Source organism: Catharus ustulatus, chromosome 12, assembly GCF_009819885.2.
Source record: "Catharus ustulatus isolate bCatUst1 chromosome 12, bCatUst1.pri.v2, whole genome shotgun sequence".
NCBI lineage: Eukaryota > Metazoa > Chordata > Aves > Passeriformes > Turdidae > Catharus > Catharus ustulatus.
The window spans coordinates 2,735,454-2,757,094 of NC_046232.1; the positions used below are offsets into that span (position 1 = coordinate 2,735,454).

General features: G+C 44.8%; 1 protein-coding gene across 5 annotated transcripts in view; it reads left to right on the plus strand.

The window, feature by feature from the left end:
• Positions 1 to 21,641, plus strand: part of CSNK1G1 (casein kinase 1 gamma 1) — a 108,491-nt gene that overhangs the window by 36,888 nt on the left and 49,962 nt on the right. For all 5 annotated transcript variants that reach the window (XM_033070641.2, XM_033070645.2, XM_033070643.2 and 2 more), the window contains exons 3-5: positions 5,321 to 5,736; positions 13,628 to 13,668; positions 17,874 to 17,943. In XM_033070641.2, the coding sequence (XP_032926532.1) occupies positions 5,559 to 5,736; positions 13,628 to 13,668; positions 17,874 to 17,943 (289 nt within the window). In that variant the 5' untranslated portion in view covers positions 5,321 to 5,558. The remainder of the gene's footprint in view (positions 1 to 5,320; positions 5,737 to 13,627; positions 13,669 to 17,873; positions 17,944 to 21,641) is intronic.

Consider the following 21,641-nt stretch of genomic DNA (forward strand, 5'->3'; position numbering starts at 1 on the left):
GAATGGAGGCTTTCCTAATTGCAGTTTAATAAAGGCAGAACACTGATGCCTTGGAAACTATTAATGCACACAGTGAGGCAGACCATACAAAGCCAGCTTGATTCTCTAAACTTAGGGTTGTAAGCTCATAAAACAAGTTGGTAGATGTTAAAAACGTGAGTGGACATATCGTGTATGTCCTGGTTTCAAAATGTTTTTCCTTACCTGCAGCTTGGCTGCTCTCCCTTTTCCAGAGGGTGAGCACTTTGTCCCAATCTGTGGCAAAACCAGCGAAGTTTCCTGCTGCTGAAGGCTCTGTGTTTTACACAGTGTGAGGGTGGAAGCTGGTGAGCTCATATCTGTGTGTTCATAACATGTCAGTTGAGAGCCCTGGAGGATTTTCTAGTCATGTGGGAAGTAGAGATCTTGTCTGGAAAGTGCTCTCCACCTCAGGAGACTTACCAGACATATTTTCACAGGCACATGGGGTGGAAGTTGGAAAACCCATGTGCCTTATCCTAAAGCAATGATCTTGGAACTGCTTTGAGGAATTGTGGTCCTGTGTCTGTAGAGAGCAGGGTGAGTTCACCCATCCCAACACAAAATGGGGCTTTCTTGAACATCTCTTCTTAAAAGATTTTAAAAGAAATTTTGAGGCTGAATTCTTGCTTTTTAGGGTGTGGCTTCATCCACCAGGCATTTGCAGTTTTATTTCTGGCATGTAGTGACTCCTTCAGGATCAAAAGCACACACAGACCTGGACCAGATCTGCTTGCTTGAATTTGAAGAAGGGGATGTTCAGTGACTATTTCAGTTTGGACAGATTTCTGAAATTGTGCCACAAACCAAGACTTTGACAAAACTTATTCCTGTCATGGAAGAGTCTCCTGAATAACTCAAGGAGGTCGAAGAAGTTTTGAGTTCAAGGAAAGTGAGTTTTTCCTTTGAAAAGGGGGAACAAGGATTGCTTTGGCTTCTGTACACCAACCTCTTGTTTGCAATGTCCTTTCCTACATCTGAAGGGCTCCCCTGAAGATTTGTGTGGCTATGAGCAGTGTCTCTGCGCCATTTATTAAACACTCCTTTATACTGGATTGTTGATATCAACACAAACAGCAGTTGCCCTCCAGGGCTGCCTGGAGTTGTTCCAGTCCAGGCTTGGAGCAACCTGGTCTAGTGGAAGGTGTCCCCGACCATGGGTGGAACAAGATGAGCTTTAAGGTCCCTTATAACCTAAACCATTCCATGATTTAACACCACCTGCAAGCTGGTTTCTAGCTGTAGTGCTGTGGGTTTATCAATGGAGGAGAGGTCGTGACATAGATTTGGGTCTAAGTGTTTGGAAGCCTGTAGGATACAGTGCTGTTGTTTTTACTTAGCTTACTGTGCTGCAAGTAATTTCCTTTCAAGCCTGTGTCTTTCATTAAATAACTGTTCCTGTGTCTCCAACTGTATTGTAGTGAAATCAGTCCTGGAATTGGGCTGATTCACCATTAAGGAAATATCTTTATGCAGCTCCATTCAAATGGAAGTAACTTTGAGGAGCAATCTTGCTGAGTGGGTGGAAAGGTAGGAAGGAATCATTATAAAGAAGTTTGAATCATGGCATCCTGGTGTTCTGAGCAGCCTTTAACTATTAATGTGACTGACAGGCTGGTGTTCATTCTTCTGCCACTTCCTCTCCAAAGGCAAGTGCTCTGCTGGTCCTCAAAGGCCATATTTGATGCCATATTTACTACTTACGTTTTTAATAGGTGGTAGTGATCTTCTAAGATTTTTGTGTGAGCCAGTGTGCTAACAGCTGGGCTCTGCTCCTCATCTTGGCTGTGATTAACAGCTTCTCAGAAGCTTGGTTCACTTATCTGTTGCTGCTCTGAATTCCTGTTTGCAGGAGGCTTTTAGCTGAGAGAGGATGGTTAGTGTTTGCGGACTGTCAGGCGTGACCTTTCCATCCTTCTCCCCAGGGAGACCTGATCCAGATGGGGAGCGGGGGAAGGACAGAGGCATAGGAGCCCATAACCATTAACATCTTACTTTGTGAGCCAGAAAATGTGTGGTGGGACTTGTGTTTAATTTGCCTGAGGATAATGGGGTTGCTTGTCCCATCTGAGATGTGCTGAGCAAGGTATAAACTGGGCAGGGTTTGTACTCTAGCTGGAGATTTCTGTTTCCATTTCTGAGGTTGTAAGTAGTTCTTGGTCATAAATTATTCAGTCTTGATTAAAATAATAACTTTGATCTCCAAGGGAAAAAAATTCTCCTCTGGCTTTGGTGGGTTTGAGTGTGTTTTCCAAAGTGTTACTGGTGTTTTTACTCATAGAAATGCTGCTCATCTTAGTGATCCAACCCTCCAGCATCATGGAATCATTTAGGTGAGAAAAGTCCTGTGAGATCACTACGTCCAGCCATTCTCTCAGCACTAAGCCGTGTCCCCAAGTGCCAGATCCCTGTGTTGTTTTGCATGGAAGATGATTGCTTTAACTGGAATTGAAACATTTGGCTGGAATGCTCTGTGTCTACTTCTCTTGCCATAGCAGAGATAGACCAAATAGACAGATAGACCAAAACTTTCCATGCTTCAGTCTGATTTTTCCCAAATTTTATCAGAAAGACCTTTGTGAGTAAATCCACCTACTACTAGAAGTCATTCTCATGTTTGGTTTGAGTTCAACAGTAAAACTCCATAGTTTCACTGATGATTCTTCTTCATGTTGTTTGTTTTAAAGCCGGTCTCTCCTCCCGGGACAGCCTGGGGTGGGGTCCAGTCATTTTCTGATATCTGATAGAGTCTCATCACTGCTCCTGCTGACTGGTTTCACAGGGCAAACACAACTCTACTGTGTCTGTGCCAAGCATGGCAGCTGAGAGTATGTGGAGATGTCTGTGATGAAAAACCAGTTCAGCCAGTTCACCGGTAATAGGTGCTTCCTGCTTATCCATATTCAGTTCTGAGTATTAAATCTGGAATTAATTTCAGGGATGAGCAGAGCTTGGTAATGCTAAATAATTTCTTGAACATTATCATCTCCAGCTCTCTTGTCTATGCCAGAGGTGCTGAATCACAAATGGTGTTTCACACATTGCTTGGGAGCATGTTGGGAGCTTGTCACTTTGGTTTATGACCAAACTGGTGGTGGGGCTGAGACATGGAGGTTCTCAGGTGACCCAGTGATTGTTAGACCTCCTGGATATGCTGCAGACATGCTGTGTGACATTTTCTGCAGGGATCCACAACTGTCCCAAGTGACAAGGAGAATTCCAGTACCCAGAGGGGACTGATGTACAGGAAGGCTGAGAAGGGGCTTGTTATAAGAGCAAGAAGTGATGGGACAAGTAGTCTTTAAGCTGAAAGGATGCATTTAGATCAGATATTAGGGAGAAGTTCTTCCCTGTGAGGGTGGTGAGGCCCTGGCACAGGTTGCCCAGAGCAGCTGTGGCTGCCCCTGCATCCCTGGAAGTGTCCAAGGCCAGGCTTGCTGGGGGTTGGAGCACCCTTGGATAGTGGAAGGTGTCCCTGCCCATGGCAGAGAGTGAAATGAAATAAGACGGGCTTTAAAGGGCCCTTCCAACTCAAACCATTCTGGGATTCTGTGATTCCATAAATACTCAAAAACTGGGATTTCCAAGTGTAGTTCCCTGTATTTTGTGGATCCAGCATGAGAAATTTCTGCCTTCTGTCCAGGTGCCTTAGGTCAAATGAAAAGTCTCCAGAAATAGAAGTGTTCCACAGCTGGAGGTCAGGGAAAGCATAGTCAGATTTCAGAAGGGCTCATGCTTCTGTTCTGTGTGGATGGGTAATAATCCTTGTCTTTTATTTTTGGATAACTGGAAGCAGGTAGCTTAGCTTCATGCTCTGATGGACCAGAGATCATAATTGAATGGGCCAGTGCCAGGTTAATGGTTGGACTTGATCATCCTGGAGGTCTTTTCCAACCTTAATGATTTTGTGGCAAAATGAACAGAAGGAATTCTTGCTAAACCCTCTACAGAAGTATTGCTGCAGGAGAATTGAGACAGTTGCCTGAGTAAAGTAACTTCTGAGCCCACATTTACATGGCTGTGTTTCTGGGTGTCCTTCCACAGGACTCTTGGTTGGGTGGTCTCATTGAGCACTTCTCTGATTGCTTTGGAGGCATTGCAAGTAGGACACAAACCTTGTTGGTAAAGTTATACAGGAATTGTTCTATTCACATCTAGAAAATCTGAATGCAGCAGTGTTCCTGTAGGGCTACAATCCAGCACCTTTATATCCTGGGATATGGGGGGTATGTGTGTTTATTCTAATTCTTGCTCAAGAGCTGCGCCCCAAGAGTGCCTGATACCATCTCTGGATGTAACACCTGTGCAGACAAGACATCCTGCAACCTTTCCCTTTATCATGCTGATTTCTTGGGAAGTGAGGAGATACTGATACCTCTGGACTGTCCTTGTGAGGCAGGACCTCTTGGGTCCTTGCAGCTGTTGCCAGTCTCCTTTGGTCTTGTTCCTGAGCACAGAAGAACCATTTAGCCTGCAAGAGTTGAGAAACATCTATGTTTTGTCCCCTTTTGACTGAGTTGTCAGCTTTTTAAAAATAACTAATTGTGCTTTGGTTCTTCATTTTGGTCATCTCTGTAGGACAGCAGTTTGAATTAGAAAATACATCTGAGGTTGATTTAAAGTTGGACTTCAGTGATGCTTGTGGGTCACTTCCAACTTAGGTTATTTGAGACAATCTAGATCAACTTGAAAAGAGGTAAATGCAAGGAGAATTTTATTTAAGTGCTACAAAATTTTCTTCTCTTAGCACCTTTCATCGACTCCCTTGTATTTTATGTCTGGCTTTTCTGTAGTACTTGATACATGTATTAAGTGACAAAAAACAAATCTGTGGTTCACAGGGGCTTTAAAGGTGAGTTGCAGTTTCCTCACAGTGTCCCCCTGATGTGCTGATGTAGTTGGAATGGCTTTGGTTACTGCATTTGGTGTCAGTCCTGATCACACCAGTGGAATCATGGAATTATTGGTTTGGGTTGGAAGGGATCTTAAAGCTCAACTGGATCCCCCCAAAGCCAGGGACACTTTCCAGTAGACCGGTTGCTCCAAGCCCCATCCAACCTGACCTGAGACATTTCCAGGAATGGGACAAGTAGCAACAGTGGATTGTTGGGCAGCACTTAGATTTCTTCATGACATCAGGGCTTTTTATCAGAAAGTGTTAAAGAAAATGGAAGAAAAGTTTTCATATAGCTGTTAAATTCCTTGAGGCCAGGAAAGTTCTGGACATTGGCCCCATTGTACCTTTCTCACCTGGTATTTTAAAATAATGATATTTATTTAATGTATCTCTTCTTTTCCCCAGGTAAGAAACCAAAAGCAACCTGCCTTTATTGAATTCTCAAGAGCACAGTTGACCCTTTGGTACATTATCAAGATGCATTAGGAAAATGGATCCAGTGCCAAAAGAACTCCATGAGTTTCCATGACTCTCTTGAACTCCAACGCAGATTCTTTTGGATATAAATTTCTATTCTAAGGAGAAGAGTGTGTACGCCACCTCCTTTCTGCCAGCTTGCTGGCAGAGGTATTTCACTAAGATCATGGACCATCCTAATAGGGATAAGGATGAAAGGCAGCGGACAACGAAAGGAATGCCAGGAAGGAGTGGGCACGGTTCTCGGCCAAGCTCGTCAGCATCTTCTGGCGTTCTTATGGTGGGACCCAACTTCAGAGTGGGCAAGAAGATTGGGTGTGGGAACTTTGGAGAACTCAGACTAGGTAAGAAGCAAGCATTTTAGTGGCCTGCATTATGCAAATTAGCATCTCACCACTGGAATATAAATAGATAAAAATTTACCCTGGCTTGAGAAACATGTGCGCTGTCTTGTTTCCCAAGTATTGAGCTGCCTTATCCAAAGCTTCTGACTCAGAAGATGTAACTCTTAGCATGATTTTGATTTGCATAAAGTCAAAGAGAATACACTGGAGAGGCCAAAGTTGCGAATTTTGAACAATCACAACAAATGATGACTGTTCACAGTGCTGTATGTCTTGCCTAGGGTGAAAAAAAAACCCTGTGAATTGCAAAATCCTGCTCTCAATTTTTTATTTATAAGCTAGAACTCCCATTTAAAGGGATAGGTGAGACTTTCCCAGCACTCAGACTCAATTCCATGTCCTTCTCTAACCCCACTGCCCTAATTTCAGCCCTGTCATTCTCTCCCTGCTCTGTCTGTGTGTTGGACTTGCTGGCGAGGAGCAGGATGTGCCGAGTGGCCATCTGGCTCCCTCAGCCAGCCTGGCAGCCTGACATTTGTTCATGGTCTGTTGGTTTCCTAACCACGTCTTGCAGCTGGTTGCCCAAAACAGATGGCTACACTGATGCATTGTTTGTTTAGGACTACTTAAGAGACCAGTGCAGAGCAGTGCACTGAGCTCTTAAGTCATCCTAAAAAAACAATGGTTATGTTTTAAATGAGGTGGGGGAAGCAGCTGGTGTTGCTTCACGTAACTCATCGGTCATAACACTACTGGTAGTGTCTTTGTACATTCCTGCTCAGAATCTGTCATCTTAAATGAATCTGTGTGATTTCCCACTCTGAGATTGGGTTATTGCATCAATACATATGCTGTGTTCCATGGTGTGAAGATCAACCAGCTCACTTCTGGTGTGTCTCATTAACTGGGTATTTTGGTTTCAGCATTGCGTCAGAGAAATTTTATTGATTAACTAAGCAGAGATAACACTCCTAAGGTGGAGAGAAACCAAGGGCAAGGGTGGAAACTCTCACTTTCCTGCACATGAGAACAATTGGCAGCAAAAGATATATTTGGATCCTTACAGTGACATAACATTAATTACTGTGTTGGATTCTCAAGGCCCCCCCCAACAGCAAATGTCACGATCTCAGGATCCCCAGGGAGCTGCTGAATTGCTTTGTAATCCAAACTCTGCCCTGAGGTTTAGCAGCTGTAGTGGATCCCTCTGGATATATGGCTCTTGAGTTTGTTCAACTGGCGCCCAAATCACAGAATCACAGACTGGCTTGGGTTGAAAGGTGCACCTTAAAGCTCATGCCATCCCACCCCAGCCATGGGCAGAGACCCTGTCCACTATCCCAGGTTTCTCCATCCTCATCCAGCCTGGCCTTGGACTCTTGCAGGGATCCAGGGGCAGCCACAGCTTCTCTCGCCTCACCACCCTCACAGGAAACAATTTCTTCACAATACCCCATCTAACTCTGCCCTCTGGCAGTGGAAAACCATTCCCCCTTGTCCTGACCTTCTCTTCTCCAGGTGATCCCCCCCAGCTCTCCCAGCCTGACTCCAGAGCAGAGGGGCTCCAGCTCTCAGAGCGTCTCCATGGCCTCCTCTGGGCTTGTTCCAGCAGCTCCATGTCCTGCTGCTGTTGGACCTGGACTAGACACAGCTCTGCAGGTGGGGTCTCACCTCAATGGGGCAGAGGGGCAGAAGCCCCCTCCCCTACTGCCCACACTGCAGGGAAGCAGCTCCTGTTTCCACATTTCTCAAATTTTAGCGGTATTGGGTTTGTGACTCATGTATGGTTTCATGGCATGGACTTTACAGAAGAAATTTCACTTCTGAAAATGTCAGTTTACAGAGAAATTCGGTTTTAAATTGCAACACCTGTTTTGTTTTTAAATAATACATGTTTTGTTAATGCTAGTTTACTAAAAATTTGGGCAATGAGCCACACATACTGATAACAACAATTTGTTGTAAGATTCTTACGGAAGCTGTAATACTCTTTTTTTTTTACATTTCTCTTGCTTTTTGCCAGTCACTATCACTTTAAGAGCTCCTGTTTGTTCAAATAGCAGCTATTTCTCTTGCACAGCCCATGGTAATTATCGCTGAGGGGAAGGAGAAGTAGCAGCCGAAATCAGAGCACACAAGTCTCTGATAACAGTTTTGCCCTGCGAAGATGAATGATGTGCCCTGTGCTTTTTGCCTATTTTTTGCAGGTTTCAGAGCAGTTAACCACCAATATCAGAGGCAGAACAAATTCATGACTGACAAGCAAAGGGAAAATAGGCTTTTCCAATTCCCTGAAGAATTTTATCTTTTCGATGTGTTGTGCTTTCAGTTTAAACTGCTCTTGTTTGATTCTTCAGGAAGGAGATGGCACTTACCTAATGAAACTGTTTGCTGTATATATCCAGCTCACTGCTCAGAGTTGGTCTTTCTTCCTGAAAACAGAGATCACCCAAGAATATGACTTCTTTGGAGCATGTGGGAACAGTGCAGTTGGATTCCAGCCCTCAAGGAGATGGAGAGATGATCACAAAACTTAGCATTTGATAAGACAGGGGAAATGCCCACAAGTTGTACCAGGGGAGGGTCAGGCTGGATATTAGGAAAAAATTTCCTCACTGAAAGGATGGCTGAGCATTGGAATAGGCTCCCCAGGGAAGTGTCGAAGTCGCCATCCCTGGAAGTGTTTATGAAAGGAGGAGATGTAGTACTGCAAGATGTGGTGTAGTGGGAGTGGTGGGATTTGTTTGAATGTTGGCCTTGATGATCTTGGATGTTTGTTACAAACTTCATGATTCTGTGATCTGACCCAGAGTAATACACTGAAACGGGGTAAAGCAATGGCTGTTTCTTCAGACAGGCTGCTGAGTAGGGTGTTCCAAGAGCTTTGGTTTCCAAACTGGCTCAACATACTAGCAGGAATATAGTGCCAGTCCCCACATCAGACCCTGCATGGATTTGGGGTTTCATGGGGATTTGAGTATGTATGGAGTGCTGTGATCAGCTGTGGTTGTAAACTCCACCAGAGACATCTCCAGCCAAGCCTGCGAGCCGCCCTCTTAAACTGATTCAAGAGTTTATCCAGGGGATATTCTTATTATTCTCCCAATCCTTAACCATGAGCCATGGTAGGGATTAATAAGGCTCTTCAAAATTTCTCTTTTTTTCCCACTGTTTGGCACCCTTGCTTAAGTAAAGCAAATAATAAGTAGTAATGTAAAATTATTACTGCAGTTTTGGTAGGTTGGAGGGATTGCTAGGATAAATGTTAAGTTCTTGTTACAGCAGACATTTCTTTTAATCAGTGAATCACAGAGGGGTTTGGCTTCAAACTCATCTTTGTCCACCCCTCTGCCGTGGGCAGGGACACCTTCCAGTATCCAGGATTGCTCCAAGCCCCATCCAACCTGGCCTTGAAGATTTCTGTGGATCCAGGGGCAGTCACAGCTTCTCTGGGCAACCTGTGCAGGGCCTCACCACCCTCACAGGAAACAATTTCTTCCCAATACCCCATCTAACCCTGCCCTCTGGCAGTGGAAAACCATTCCCCCTTGTCCTGGCACACCAGGCTCTTGTCCCCAGTCCCTCTCCAGCTTTCCTGGAGCCCCTTTAGGCACTGGAAGAGGCTCTGAAATCTCCCTGGAGCCTTCTCTTCTCTGGGTGAGCACCCCCATCTCTCCCAGGCTGGCTCCAGAGCAGAGGGGCTCCATCCTTCAAAGCGTCTCCATGGCCTCCTCTGGGCTTGTTCCAGCAGCTCCTTATCATTCTGATGTGGGGGACCCCTGAGCTGTACACTGGAGCCTAGATCTTTTTGCTCTATTGAAACATTATCTGGCATTTTCAAAACAGTGTGTTCAGGTATCATTTAAAAATGGCTGTTAAAACAGTTTTTCACCCTGCTTGAGACTGGAAAAAATGTTAGAAGAGCAAAGACCCCAAACCAGCAGAAAAACTGCTTCTTTGTAGGTTGTCAGGTCAGAGCAGTTTCATTGGAACTGTGAAGGTACTCCCAAAAGTGAGAATCAGCTGCCTCCCAGGCTGCAGTTTGAAGCTAGGAACTCTGCTTCAAAACGAGTAAACCAGTAAAATAAATACTTAAATGTGATAATAGCATCTGATACTGAGGCTGTAATTCCAAAATAACAAGTCATGATTTAACTGGAATAATGTTAGATGTGGAGGGCAGGGCAGGAGTAGATCCTGGAAGCACCTACACCAGGAACTGTTAGTTTCAGACCTGCTCTACAAGGGACAGCGAATCAGGCATGTCCCATGTATCCGATGATCTAGTCTCTGTGCAGATGCATCACTTTGGAGATGGATAATTTTGGGCTTTTTTGCTGTCTCAAATCCATCCATACATTCACCACGTCTCACTGCCAAGGCCTTGAGAAATCCTCTTGGGGAAGTTTCCCGTGTGAATGCTGGTGATGTAATGCAACACTTCTCCTTTGGAACGTGTAGTTTGTAATTGTCAGTGGAACTACCCAGAACTGAGGGATGGACTTACTGCTCCATCAAAAGCATTGCCTCAACTTGAAGGGCTTATGCCAGCACAGTTACATCCCCTCACTGTGCTACAGATCTTTGGTCATGCTAAGCTACTGCTCTGGGCTTGTTTCAGTGGGCAAGATCACTGTCTCCTGTAGCCTTTGCTCTTCCATGCAACCTATTCTGCCTGGGAGAAGGAGGGAGAGTAAACCATTGCAGCTTGGACAGTGTGACAGCAAAACCAAGGGAGGGATCTGAGTCTGGAGCAAGCTAGCAGAGAGACTTTGGGGATTTACTTTCCTAGAGCAGCTGGCAAAGCAAGCATCTTGGACTGCAGCTTTGGGAAGGGTTTGAAGTTCAGAGTCTGGACCCGTTTATGTTCAGAATCTCCCATAGCACATGCTCCGAAGGGGATGAACTGGAGGATGAATTAGTTCATTTACCTTTGGCTGCTGGCCTGACACCCCAGGCTGGTGTACCACTAACTCCGGTTATTTAACCAAGGAATTTCATTACCAAAAGTATCATTTGAGTCCTCAGCCTCATGAAACAGACCATAATAGACTGGATTATGGCTCCGCATACATGGAGAGGGTGTTGGCCGTGTCCTTCCTGCCTTGGATCAAATTTGGAAGAGTGCTGTTTTCCCAGTGCCGTTATCCTGCATTAGTGGGAGAGCAAAAATGTTGATGGAAGGTCTGTAGGGCATCATTCCCTGGGTGGAGGTGCTGTGATGGAAGTCATGGGATCCACAGAGTGGAGTTCTCATGCGTCCCTCTTTGGGGTTTTATTTTGTTCTTCGAAGCATCCAACTTCCTTGGGGATTTGGGCTGGAGCTTCTGTGCCTCAGTGTCCTCAAACTGAGTGTCTCCACCATGTCCTGAGGTGATCCCTCAGTGTGGGCTGCAGGGGAGTGGAGGATTCTGTCCCTCTGCCCCACTCAGGTGAGACCCCACCTGCAGAGCTGCCTCCAGCTGCCTCCTGCCCCAACATCAGAACATGGAGCTGCTGGAACAAGCCCAGAGGAGGCCGTGGAGACGCTTTGAAAGATGGAGCCCCTCTGCTCTGGAGCCAACCTGGAGAGCTGGGGGTGCTCCCCTGGAGAAGAGAAGGCTCCAAGGAGATTTCAGAGCCTCTTCCAGTGCCTATAGGGGCTCCAGGAAAGCTGGAGAGGGACTGGGGACAAGAGCCTGTTGTGTCACAAGAAGGGGGAATGGCCTCCCACTGCCAGAATGGAATATTGTGAAGACATTGTTTCCTGCAAGGGTGGGCAGGCCCTGGCACAGATTGCTCAGAGCAGCCGTGGCTGCCCCTGGATCCCCTGGAAGTGTTCAAGGCCAGGTTGGATGGGACTTGGAGCACCATGGGCTAGTGGGAGGTGTCCTGCCCATGGCAGGGGGTGGAATGAGATGGGCTTTAAGGGCTTTTCCAACCCAAACCAGTCAGAGGAGGGTAAGAGGCAGTTTCAGGGAGCAAGATAAAGCTGGAGCTGCTGATTTGGTTTATTTGCTAATGCAGAGCAGATAATCCCAGTGTATTTAGATTTCCTTTCTTTAATGTCTTCACGTCTCCTCCCCACCTCCAGCTGTTGGCTGGAGCCCTGGTCTGTCTCAGAGAGTGGAGGGGTTTATCTGCCACCTGCTTTTTTGTGGATTTGGCCTGTGAGCGTGTCGCGCTTGCAATGCTTTCTTGTGGTGGCAGGTTCCTGATGAAACTGCAAAATCTCCTTTCTACCCTTAGTTTCCAGTCTGGGCATAATATTATGTCTTTTTCTAAAAGATTGAAAGAAATAAATGGAAACCTCCCCTGTGTGTGAGGGGCTAATGCTGGGGCTCAACTTTCACCTTTACTGGTGGAAAACACCCCCTTTGAGCATGTTTAACCTCACATTTAAATCCCTGTCCTATGTTAAAGAGCATCACCACGTATCTAAACAGATTGGAGCTATGATGTCTTTTATTCCTGAGAGACGTTAAAACAATCTTCTTAGTGCAGACTGGGCTTGGGAACACCCAATCACAGATTTAGAGGCTAGAGGTACCCTGAGGGATACAACGAGGAAAGCATCGAAAGAAGTTAAATGCAGAAAACATTAAGCTGTTATAAAGTAAATTAAATTTCTCCTGATATTTCAGGATTTAAAGATGGCTGTGGGTCTTCTCCCATGTTCATAATGTCTTTAATCTTATTGAGTCTCCCTGTGCTGTTGTACCTGTGCATGGCATGGTTTTTTAATGCTGCCATGTGGATATGGAAGAGCTGCTCCAGCTCCTGCCTGCTCTGAATGATGTCATTCACTGTCCTGGGCTTTCTCAAGAACTGGGCTGTCCAAGCATCAATATCCATTACAAGAATTGGAAAATAAATGAGCAAAGCTGATGCTACAAATAAGCCCTGATAACTTCCATCCTGGATTGCTCTTGAATTTTGGAGTTGCTCAGTAAAAGCATTACTTGTTCTGTGACACTGATGACAAAGGTCAACATTTCCCTGAATAAAACCAGAGGGAGCTTTTGTGTGGGGGCTTCCTTTCTCTGAAGGGACAGTGGGACTAGAGGAGGTCAGGAGGATGTCAGGATGGTGGGGCAGAGGGGGTCCAGGGACTGCCCAAGCATCCTTCTCCATGGTATTTCTTCCAGGAGAGTCTGTTGTCAGGCATGAGCCAGGTGGAGGTAGAGGAGGAGTGATTGCTCAAATTCCCTGGCAGAGGAAGCAGAGAATGTTGAGTGATATGATAACTGGCAGTGTCAGAACACAGGGAGAGATGCTCCGTGACATGGAACTGTGCATCACTGCCTCAGATCACTGAAGAGGCCCAGGGCTCGCTTCAAACACTCAGACAGGCTCCTGGAGGAAAATTCCCCTCCAGCTGTAGCATGCATGGATCCCAGCTCTGGTTAGGTGCAGCAGGAGCTGGATTTGAGCTCAGCTAGTTGTGCTCATCTCTCACTCCTGCTCTTCCTGCTTCCCAGAGCATGATCAACCTAGCAAAACTCCCTGTATGTCCCAGGATGAAATTGTTCAGTGTCCAGCAGATCCAAGGCATTTCCAAAAGCAATGAATTCTGACTCATCATTTTTTGTTCCCCAGACGTTTTTGGCATTGTGGATAATGAAGCTTAGTGTGTCTGGGATACCTCCTTTAACATGTGCATGGAGCAAAAGTGCTGCCATAAAATACAATTTCCTTGTGCTGAGTGGAAGGTGTTATTTGCCTGCCCTGCTAAACTGCTGCAAACTGTTCATTTTTTTATTATTTTCAGGCTTATGCTTTGTTAAGAGTGGGAACTTCAGGGGCAATTGGGAAAACAGCCCTTTGGCATCAGTGTCACTATTTCTCATTGTGCCTCGAGCTGCAAGTGTTGAATGTGGAGCTAAAATATTTTTTTCTTCTCCCTTTGCAGGTAAAAATCTCTACACCAATGAATATGTAGCGATCAAACTGGTAAGTAGTAGCTTCAGGTGTCTTTAAATGACTTGTACTTCACGTGAAAAATTCAGACCAAAAGCGAGTTCTTCAATTTGGGGTCTCATAACCTGAGCTGGGAATTATCTTGTTAAAACTAAGATAAATTCTTAAAAGCACTAAAAGCAGGAAAAAAACCTATCCTTCCACCTACTGAAGGTTTTTGGTACCTAAAGGATTTGTAACTGTCTTAGAGCAGTGAGAGCCTTGTCCCTCTGCCCAGGTCCCAGTGAAGGGCACTGGCAGTGGGTTTGCCACCTCCTGCTGCTTCATGGCTCAAACCTTTCCATTGAGGACTCCATGAATTCTCCAGCTGTCAGAATGTTCGGCTAGGAGCATGGCACTTTGCAACCTAGTGGTATGTGTATTTGGAGTGAAGAGGCAGGAAAGAGGGTGTTCCTTTGGTTAAAATTCCCTGGTAGAGCAGAGCACAGTTCGGTCTGCTGTGATACTGGGAGACTGCAGTTGCAACAGGCAAACCAAGATCCAATTTGGTGAAGGTCAAACTTTCCACTGGCTGCCTTGGGCTGCAGAGAAGATATCATCTGTGGAATCTGGGGGATGGGGACTCCCTAACTTGTAGCTCCTCCACATTTATAAACTCACAGCCTAGTAGTTTGTGTTTAGGCCTTAATTTTTCCTGCCTGTAAACTCAGACTTTCATTAGCCCCTTGGGGTTTCAGAGTTGATGTCTTCTCCTGATGTGCTGAGTTGTCGTAAGAACACTCTCTACACATAATCCAAACCCTAAAATCTGAAGTTAAAGTTGTGGTGCTAATTTGAAACTCCCCAGTTTGCCCACTTGATGCTACCTGGCAAAATGACAGGAGTAACTCTGGTGACAGAAAATCAGGATGGACTTGGTGCATTAATTGTGATCACATTTGAGTGCCTCAGATTCCATATCTCTGGCATACTCCTTGTGATGTGTTTTAGATGAAAAATAATTACAGCTTTGCAGGAGGGACTTGTTTTCACACCTGTTGGCAAATGTCAGAAGATGTTCCCCAAAGTAAATAAATAAATGCATGTGGAGGAATTCAGGAACAGTATCCCAGATGGGTTTGGGTATCCTGGAAGAGATCTGAAAATTCATTTCATTCCGCCCCCTGCCATGGTGGAGTACCAAGGACACCTCCAACTATCCCAGGTTACTCCAAGCCACATCCAGGCTGGCTTTGGACTCTTCCAGGAACGGGGCAGCCACAGCTGCTCTGGACAACCTGTGCCAGGGTCTCTAACCCTGCCCTCTGGCAGTGGAAAACCATTCCCCCTTGTTGTGGTACTCCAGACCCTTGTTCAAAGTTTTTTCCAGCTCCCCTGGAGCCCCCTTTAGGCACTGGAAGGGTCTCTAAGGTCTGCCTGGATCCTTCTCCAGGTGAGCACCCCCAGCTCTCCCAGCCTGGCTCCATAGGAGATGCCCTTGATAGGGATGCACATCAGAAAGAAGAATTGTTACTTTTAGACAATAGAAAATGTACAGTGTACACAGACAAGATGTTTTATTGAGACAATGATTCTTCTAATTTGCTTCCAAAGATAATCCCACAAAGTTGTTGCATTGGAAACCATAAGGTAAAGCACGGCTGAACTGATCTAAAGGGTGCTTTTTTTCTCTCAGAAAAGTGGCTACAGTGACACCTTTCAGTAACCTGAAGCTTTTCCATATGACTGGACTCTGTGGCATTGCCTCATGGCTGCCTCAGTCTGATCTGTTTTTCTGGTCACATTCTTTCTTCATTTTTCTTACTATTTTTTTCCCAAATAACTGAGTGTTAAAGCAGTTACTCTGCAACACTCTCCAGTTTCATTTGCCCTGTTGTGATCCAGGCTTAAAAATCTCAGGTCCTTCTGAGATCTCAGGGGCTGGAATTGCCATCTGATGGCCATCCAGGTGTCCATATACATGCTTTGTTTTGGAGAAGTTTAAGGAGGGAACAGTAAGAGAAATGGGGGTTACTTGGTCTCCTAATCTTAGACAAAATTCTACAGGGATAAGAATGACTCAGCCTCCTCAGCAGCAAATACACTTCTCTTGCATGCAGACTTAACTGCTGTTTTCTTTATCCTTCAAATCATTTGTGGATTAGTGGTGGAGTAGCTGTAAGATGTACTTATAGGCAACATTTTCTTTAATCTTCATTGTTGGACCGAGTCAAAGTGCTGCTCCAAGTCCTTCAAGCTGTGAGGTTGTCTTCTACCACTGCAGCCCTGCTGCCTCCTATCACAGCATTAGAGCTGGGATATGAGAGAAATGTCTGATGGATACCAAGAACCCATTGGAAAGTGCTGTGAAATTCCATGCTAAAGCCTCATGGTTTCTTTTTGGGACTAAGGCTGCACCTTGGAAAACTGCTGGCAGTGGAAATTGGTCCTTGTGTTGATTTGTGTGGTGTCACTGTGTAACTCCTGGTCCTGCTCCTCAGCTGACTTATCTGGTCATGAGCATCTGATTTATTCTTCTGAGGGTTTTCAAAGCTGCATTGCCTACAGTAGGAATTTCTTCTCTAGGAGAAGCCAGTCTGGTGCCATCCAGTTGCAGTCAGAGCACAAGTACCAGGCCATCCCCTCGCAGCAATGATGATATTGTTGGTTCGAGCTGTGGATTTTCTCCATTAGGCAGTAGCAATTCAGTTATTTTTACCACTAACAAAATCTGCTGTCATCCCTAAGCCCTTGGCCTACAGGACAACCATCTGTGCTGGTATGATCTTCTTGGAAGCTGCCATGGTTCTGGCAAGTGTCAGAGCTCCAGCAGCTCCTGATGCAGAAGTGGATCAGGGCTGCCTCCCCTGATTTTGTCATGTGCAGCATCATGTCCTGCTACATCAATCCTTCCCCTTTGCATGTTTGGATAAATAAACTACTCCCTGAACATGCTGAGTTCCTGTCACCCTGGATCCCTGTGCTTTGCAGGTGTCTGTAGACTCTCCCTCAAGCCACCAGCAACAATTATCTTAATTTAAATGTGACTTATATAACAAACTTGTTTGTGTGTTGCTTTGTATTTGCCTTTGGTGCAGGTTTAGCTTTCCCACCAGAATACTTCTTCACACTATTTGCTGAGTATTTGGTCATATTTGTCTTCCGGACCTTTAAAACATCAGGAATTTGGTGACCTTGGAGGCCTTTTCCTACTTTAATGATTCTATGATTAAGTTGAGAAGTAACCAGGAGCATTCATGGCCCTTGCTGGGAAATGGATGGGCTGACTTGAGCTGATGAGGAACAGCTTGGCTGCAAGTCAAATTGCCTGAATTCCTGGGCAGAATTCCTTCTCCTTCTTCCTTGGAAAGAAGCCTTGACTGTGGAGTTCACACCCAGTGCGGGCATCAGTCTTACAGTGCAGACTGGAGCTCAACAAAAACTGAAACCAGTATTAACTCCTGTCTCCAGGCTGCCTGGCCACACATCCATGCCTATCCCAAGTGCATAGTTTTATTGCAAATATAATTACTCCAGTCTCTTAATCCTCTCCATATAAACTTCATATTTTTAGAACCTCTGTCATCTTGCACGTTAATGCCTTGATGGATTGTAGGCATTAAGTCTTTTATGCCAAGTGTGGATGAGTAACAGTTAATAAATGGGGTGGTTTGGGTACATTGCAGACTTATCCATTTTGCGTTTCTTTTTATTTTGTGAATAAAAAGAGAATATTATTGAGTGTTTCAAGATGTTTGACTGACACCTGCCACAGAAGGGGGAGACTTCCTCCTTTTTCCCAGCTGTCTGGCTGCACTGTGGTGCTTGCTGTGAGACTGTAGTCTGATCTAAAACACACTTGTATGACTCAACATTTTTCAAAAATATACAGGCTAGAGACCAGGAAAACCGCTGTGGGCAATCACAGTGCCCATGGAGTGAACTGGGGCTTAAGCTTTGGCAAACTTGACTTCCCTGGGCCAGTGTCCAGGGTTGTTTTTCAAGGACCAGGATCTTTGTGGAATGATTCTTGAATTTCACTGCAATGAGTGAGCTTTGTATTTAAATGAGGAGTTTATTTCTCTACCAGAGAGCAAATCTTACTGCTTTTTTTCCTTTCCTTATTAAATGGCATGTAATGGTGAAGTCTGTTAGAATTTTTAATTTGGGGTCTTTTAATTATGCACAAATCTTCAAGTATAAGACAGAACCTCTTTTAATAAAACTGATTTTAACCAATGTCTTTATTTCTGTTCTAGGAACCAATCAAATCCCGGGCACCACAGCTTCATTTAGAATACAGATTTTATAAACAACTTGGAAGTGCAGGTGAGTAAACCTATCTTAAGGTTATAAAAAGTTTTATTAAATTTCTTTAATAAAGGGATTTCTTTATTAAAACACTGCCATAGTATTTGTTGTGTAACTCTGACTCGAACTTAGGGATCTGGGCCAATTCATTTAGCCTCACACAAGTTTTGGAAGTGATCTGGTGAGAATGGGATGATAATGGAGATATTGGGTAATTGTAAAACCTTGAGTTCATGAGGATTTGCTGATATGGAAATGCCCCGTAAGTGTGTTTGTAAAACATAGGAATTGTCAGTGGATGCAAAGTTATTGGAAAGAACAATACCCATTAAGTAGGTGATATAAAGTCTTTAAACCTAAGAAATTGTTTTCATTTTCACATGTTAAATTGTAAGAGTGTCCACAAGCCCCATGGCTCCTCTGTGCAATCGTGGTCTACAGCAAATAGGAAAAGAATAGAGCAAGATTAGCCAAAGGTGGAATTTTTTGTACATTTTTTTCTGGCAGTCTCTGATTTCCCTGATACAGAGCTTGAGTTGTGTCTAATAGTGTTTGGATTTTTCTTCCCTCAATTTATGGTTGTTTTTTAAGCCTAAAGGGTCTCTTAGTATGTGCTGTTTCCCATGCCAAGGATTTCCACAGCCTCACAAAGGGTGTTCCACTGCCCAAGGAAGTCTCTGTGAAGCAACAACCTTCTCTGCTCCTTCTGTGTCTTGATCATGTATTGAGTTCGGGTTTTGACAAGTTTCTTACATTACTGTAGTTTTTTAATATTTCTGATTTTAATTTTCCTCTTTTTCCTGAATGGACCCAGCTTCCAATCGCAGAAATAGTTTAGTAATAATATATTACCAAAATACTAAGTTGAAATTCCTGCTTGAGTTTTGTTGGTGCTTGTGATTTCTGGGATACCCCAGCTCAGATGTCTTGTGATACATGAATGAATCCCAGTCTACTTTTACTACACCACTTGACTTGCTTCCACTCTTTGAAGATATTATTAAGGAATTTAAAAACTGATCAAAATTTGAAGGAGTGGCTTTATTTTGCTCAGATTAAGTATTTTTAAGTTTTTCCCTGTTCCTGAAGAATTTAAGCTTTCTGTCCTGTGATACTTACCCACTCAGAGCATTCAGGGAGTCATGGAATGGTTTGGGTTGGAAGGGACCTTAAAGCCCATCTCATTTCGCCCCCTGCCATGGGCAGGGACACTTCCCACTGTCCCAGAGTGCTCCAAGCCCCATCCAACGTGTCCTCGGATCCTTCCGGGGATGAGGCAGCCACAGCTGCTCTGGGCAACCTGTGCCAGGCTCTTACCACTCTCACAGGGAGGAATTCCCTCCTAGTCTTTAATCTGCTGTCTTGGAGTATTTGTCAAGGGACTGTTGAGAAGCCTCCTGAACAACCTGACAGTATTTCTCTGTGTGATCCCACTGGTGTCACACACCCGGTTCTGATGAGCTGTTGGATGCCTCTGTTGGATGCCTAGAAGCCCTTGTGCTGCAATTTTGCTAAAAATTTGGAAATCAGCCAAGACTGGAGTGGAGGATGTGGACTACAATTCTGGTCTCACCATGAAACCTGGAATCCAAACAAAACAAATTTTGATGGAGTCAGACTGCCAGAAGCAGGGAGGCTTGACTTGGTGCCTGCGCCAGGGATTAGGAGAAGAATGTCTGGCTGGAAAAACAGATAAGTGCCAATGTTGGGAAATAGAGGGGTTTGTTCTCAACAATGTTGCTAGTGCCAGGCTCCCCATAATTCTTGCTCCAGAACTGCTCAAACAACCAGGCTTGAACTTCCAGTAGGGATGTCTGGTTACTTGGAATTGTTGTACACTTAGCAATTGAAGACTAGGAGTGTCCAAACACACGGTGTGTATGAGTCAGAGAGAACAACAGTAGTGTTTCATGTGACATCCTGCTCAATAAATTAGAGAATTAATCTGCCAAATGACGTGAGTGGCTGCAGCTCCCACCATTAGCTGAAGAAGAGCAAAGGGAGCCTGACTGTGACACTGTGGAAGCCCCCTCCTCCCCTCAGCAGCTCAGCAGCCGTGTTCAATTGCAGGTACAGCCAGATGGTCCCCATGAGCTCTGAGATGTCAAAATTGTCATCACCTAAAGTTTTGGGAGAAAAATGGGGGTGTTTTTCCTAATAAGAAGAGTTTTAATGGTGAGTTCCTTCTTGGATGTTCAGAATAAACATTTTTAAATGTGTTGCTCTTTGGTAGTAGTCAGAGGCTGGAAGGGACTGACCTCCTTGGCCAGTGCCTGAAGGATGTTTGTGGGTATCAATTACCTACTTCACTTAACATAATCAAAAACTAGTGAAAATAGTCTTTTTGTTTTTCCTTTTTCTAAGCTACTCAGTCAAGTTTTGCATTTCCCTTGGTGCAGTTGGACAGAGTAGCAAATAGCCCAGTAATTCAGAAGTTAAATCCTGAGATCAACTTCCATGTGAGATGTTTCCACATGAACACAGATGTGATAACTGCGTCTTCTTTTAGCAGTGGCTAAAGTGACTCTGTGGCTCCCTGTGCCACGTGCTCCATCATGTTCAGCTTTGATGTTCCAAGACTTTCTGACAGCATATGCTCCCTCCCAGCAGCACCAGTTTCTCTGCCTGCCACATGACTCGGATGAGGGTCCCTAGTCGGCTTGGATTAGCAAAGGAGCAGACTGGATTTCATGTGTTTCAGACATCTTAAGATGCTTCATGCTAGATTAAGTGATGGAGCAGGGAGAAGTTTATTGAAGGGATCTAAACTGTAGGCATGTGACTCTTCTTGGTGCTTCTCAGAACAGCTCAATACTGGTGGACAGATCCAGTGGATTCAGAGGTGAAGTCCTGAGTCAGAAGTAACCAACAAACAGATGTGTCTGACGTGCTACTTTGGATATTTGATACTGTCTCTGATGTTTCAGTGCCTCCTTGTTTTAAGGAAACTAACAGCTCCCCTGTAATTCTCTAACTGGAGGAATGTTTGCACATAGAAAGGGATTTTTAAGATTCTTCCTGGAACTTCTCTCCCCACAGAAGTTGAGCAAGGCCCTGCTGCACAGTGACCATCTGCTAGCTTCTTTCTCGCTGTGGAATTAAATATCAAATAACCTAAAATAGCATCTGAGTGCATTACCTTCATGTGAGCAGCAAAACAAAACAGCAAAGCTCAGGCATGGAGTCAGAGACCTGATGGTCAATCCATAGGGTGTCTCAGGAAAGCACATCTTTCCTTTAGGAAATGTAATTCCTAATGTTTTAGGTAGTCTGGGCTATGATCTATTTGCTCACCAAGGTAACTGAAGTAGTTTTAATAATTTCTGTGCAAACTAGTTGCTTTGCTCTCATCAGTCCTGTAATGCCAGTGTTGTACTGAACTGTTTAATGATACTGGTTTTTGTCCTAAAAGCCACGTGAGCTTGCACCAGCATCCTGACTGGAGTCATCCTGGCCTGAGCTATCCCCAGGATCTCGCTTTACTGGTGGTGGCACAGTCAGTCATGATGGCAACACCCACTTGAGCATGAATATGAGTAGCACAGTCCAAGTGTGATAGTTATTCCCCAGAATTATGCTCTGTGCTCTATGACCCTCCTTGAGGACTGGCTGTATCAGTCAGGTGTTCCTTCCTCCTCAAGGCTGGTTCTCTGCTCCCGGACTTCTCCTTGCTCTGATGCTTCATACAGCTGCTTGAATCCACTGCTTCCATACCT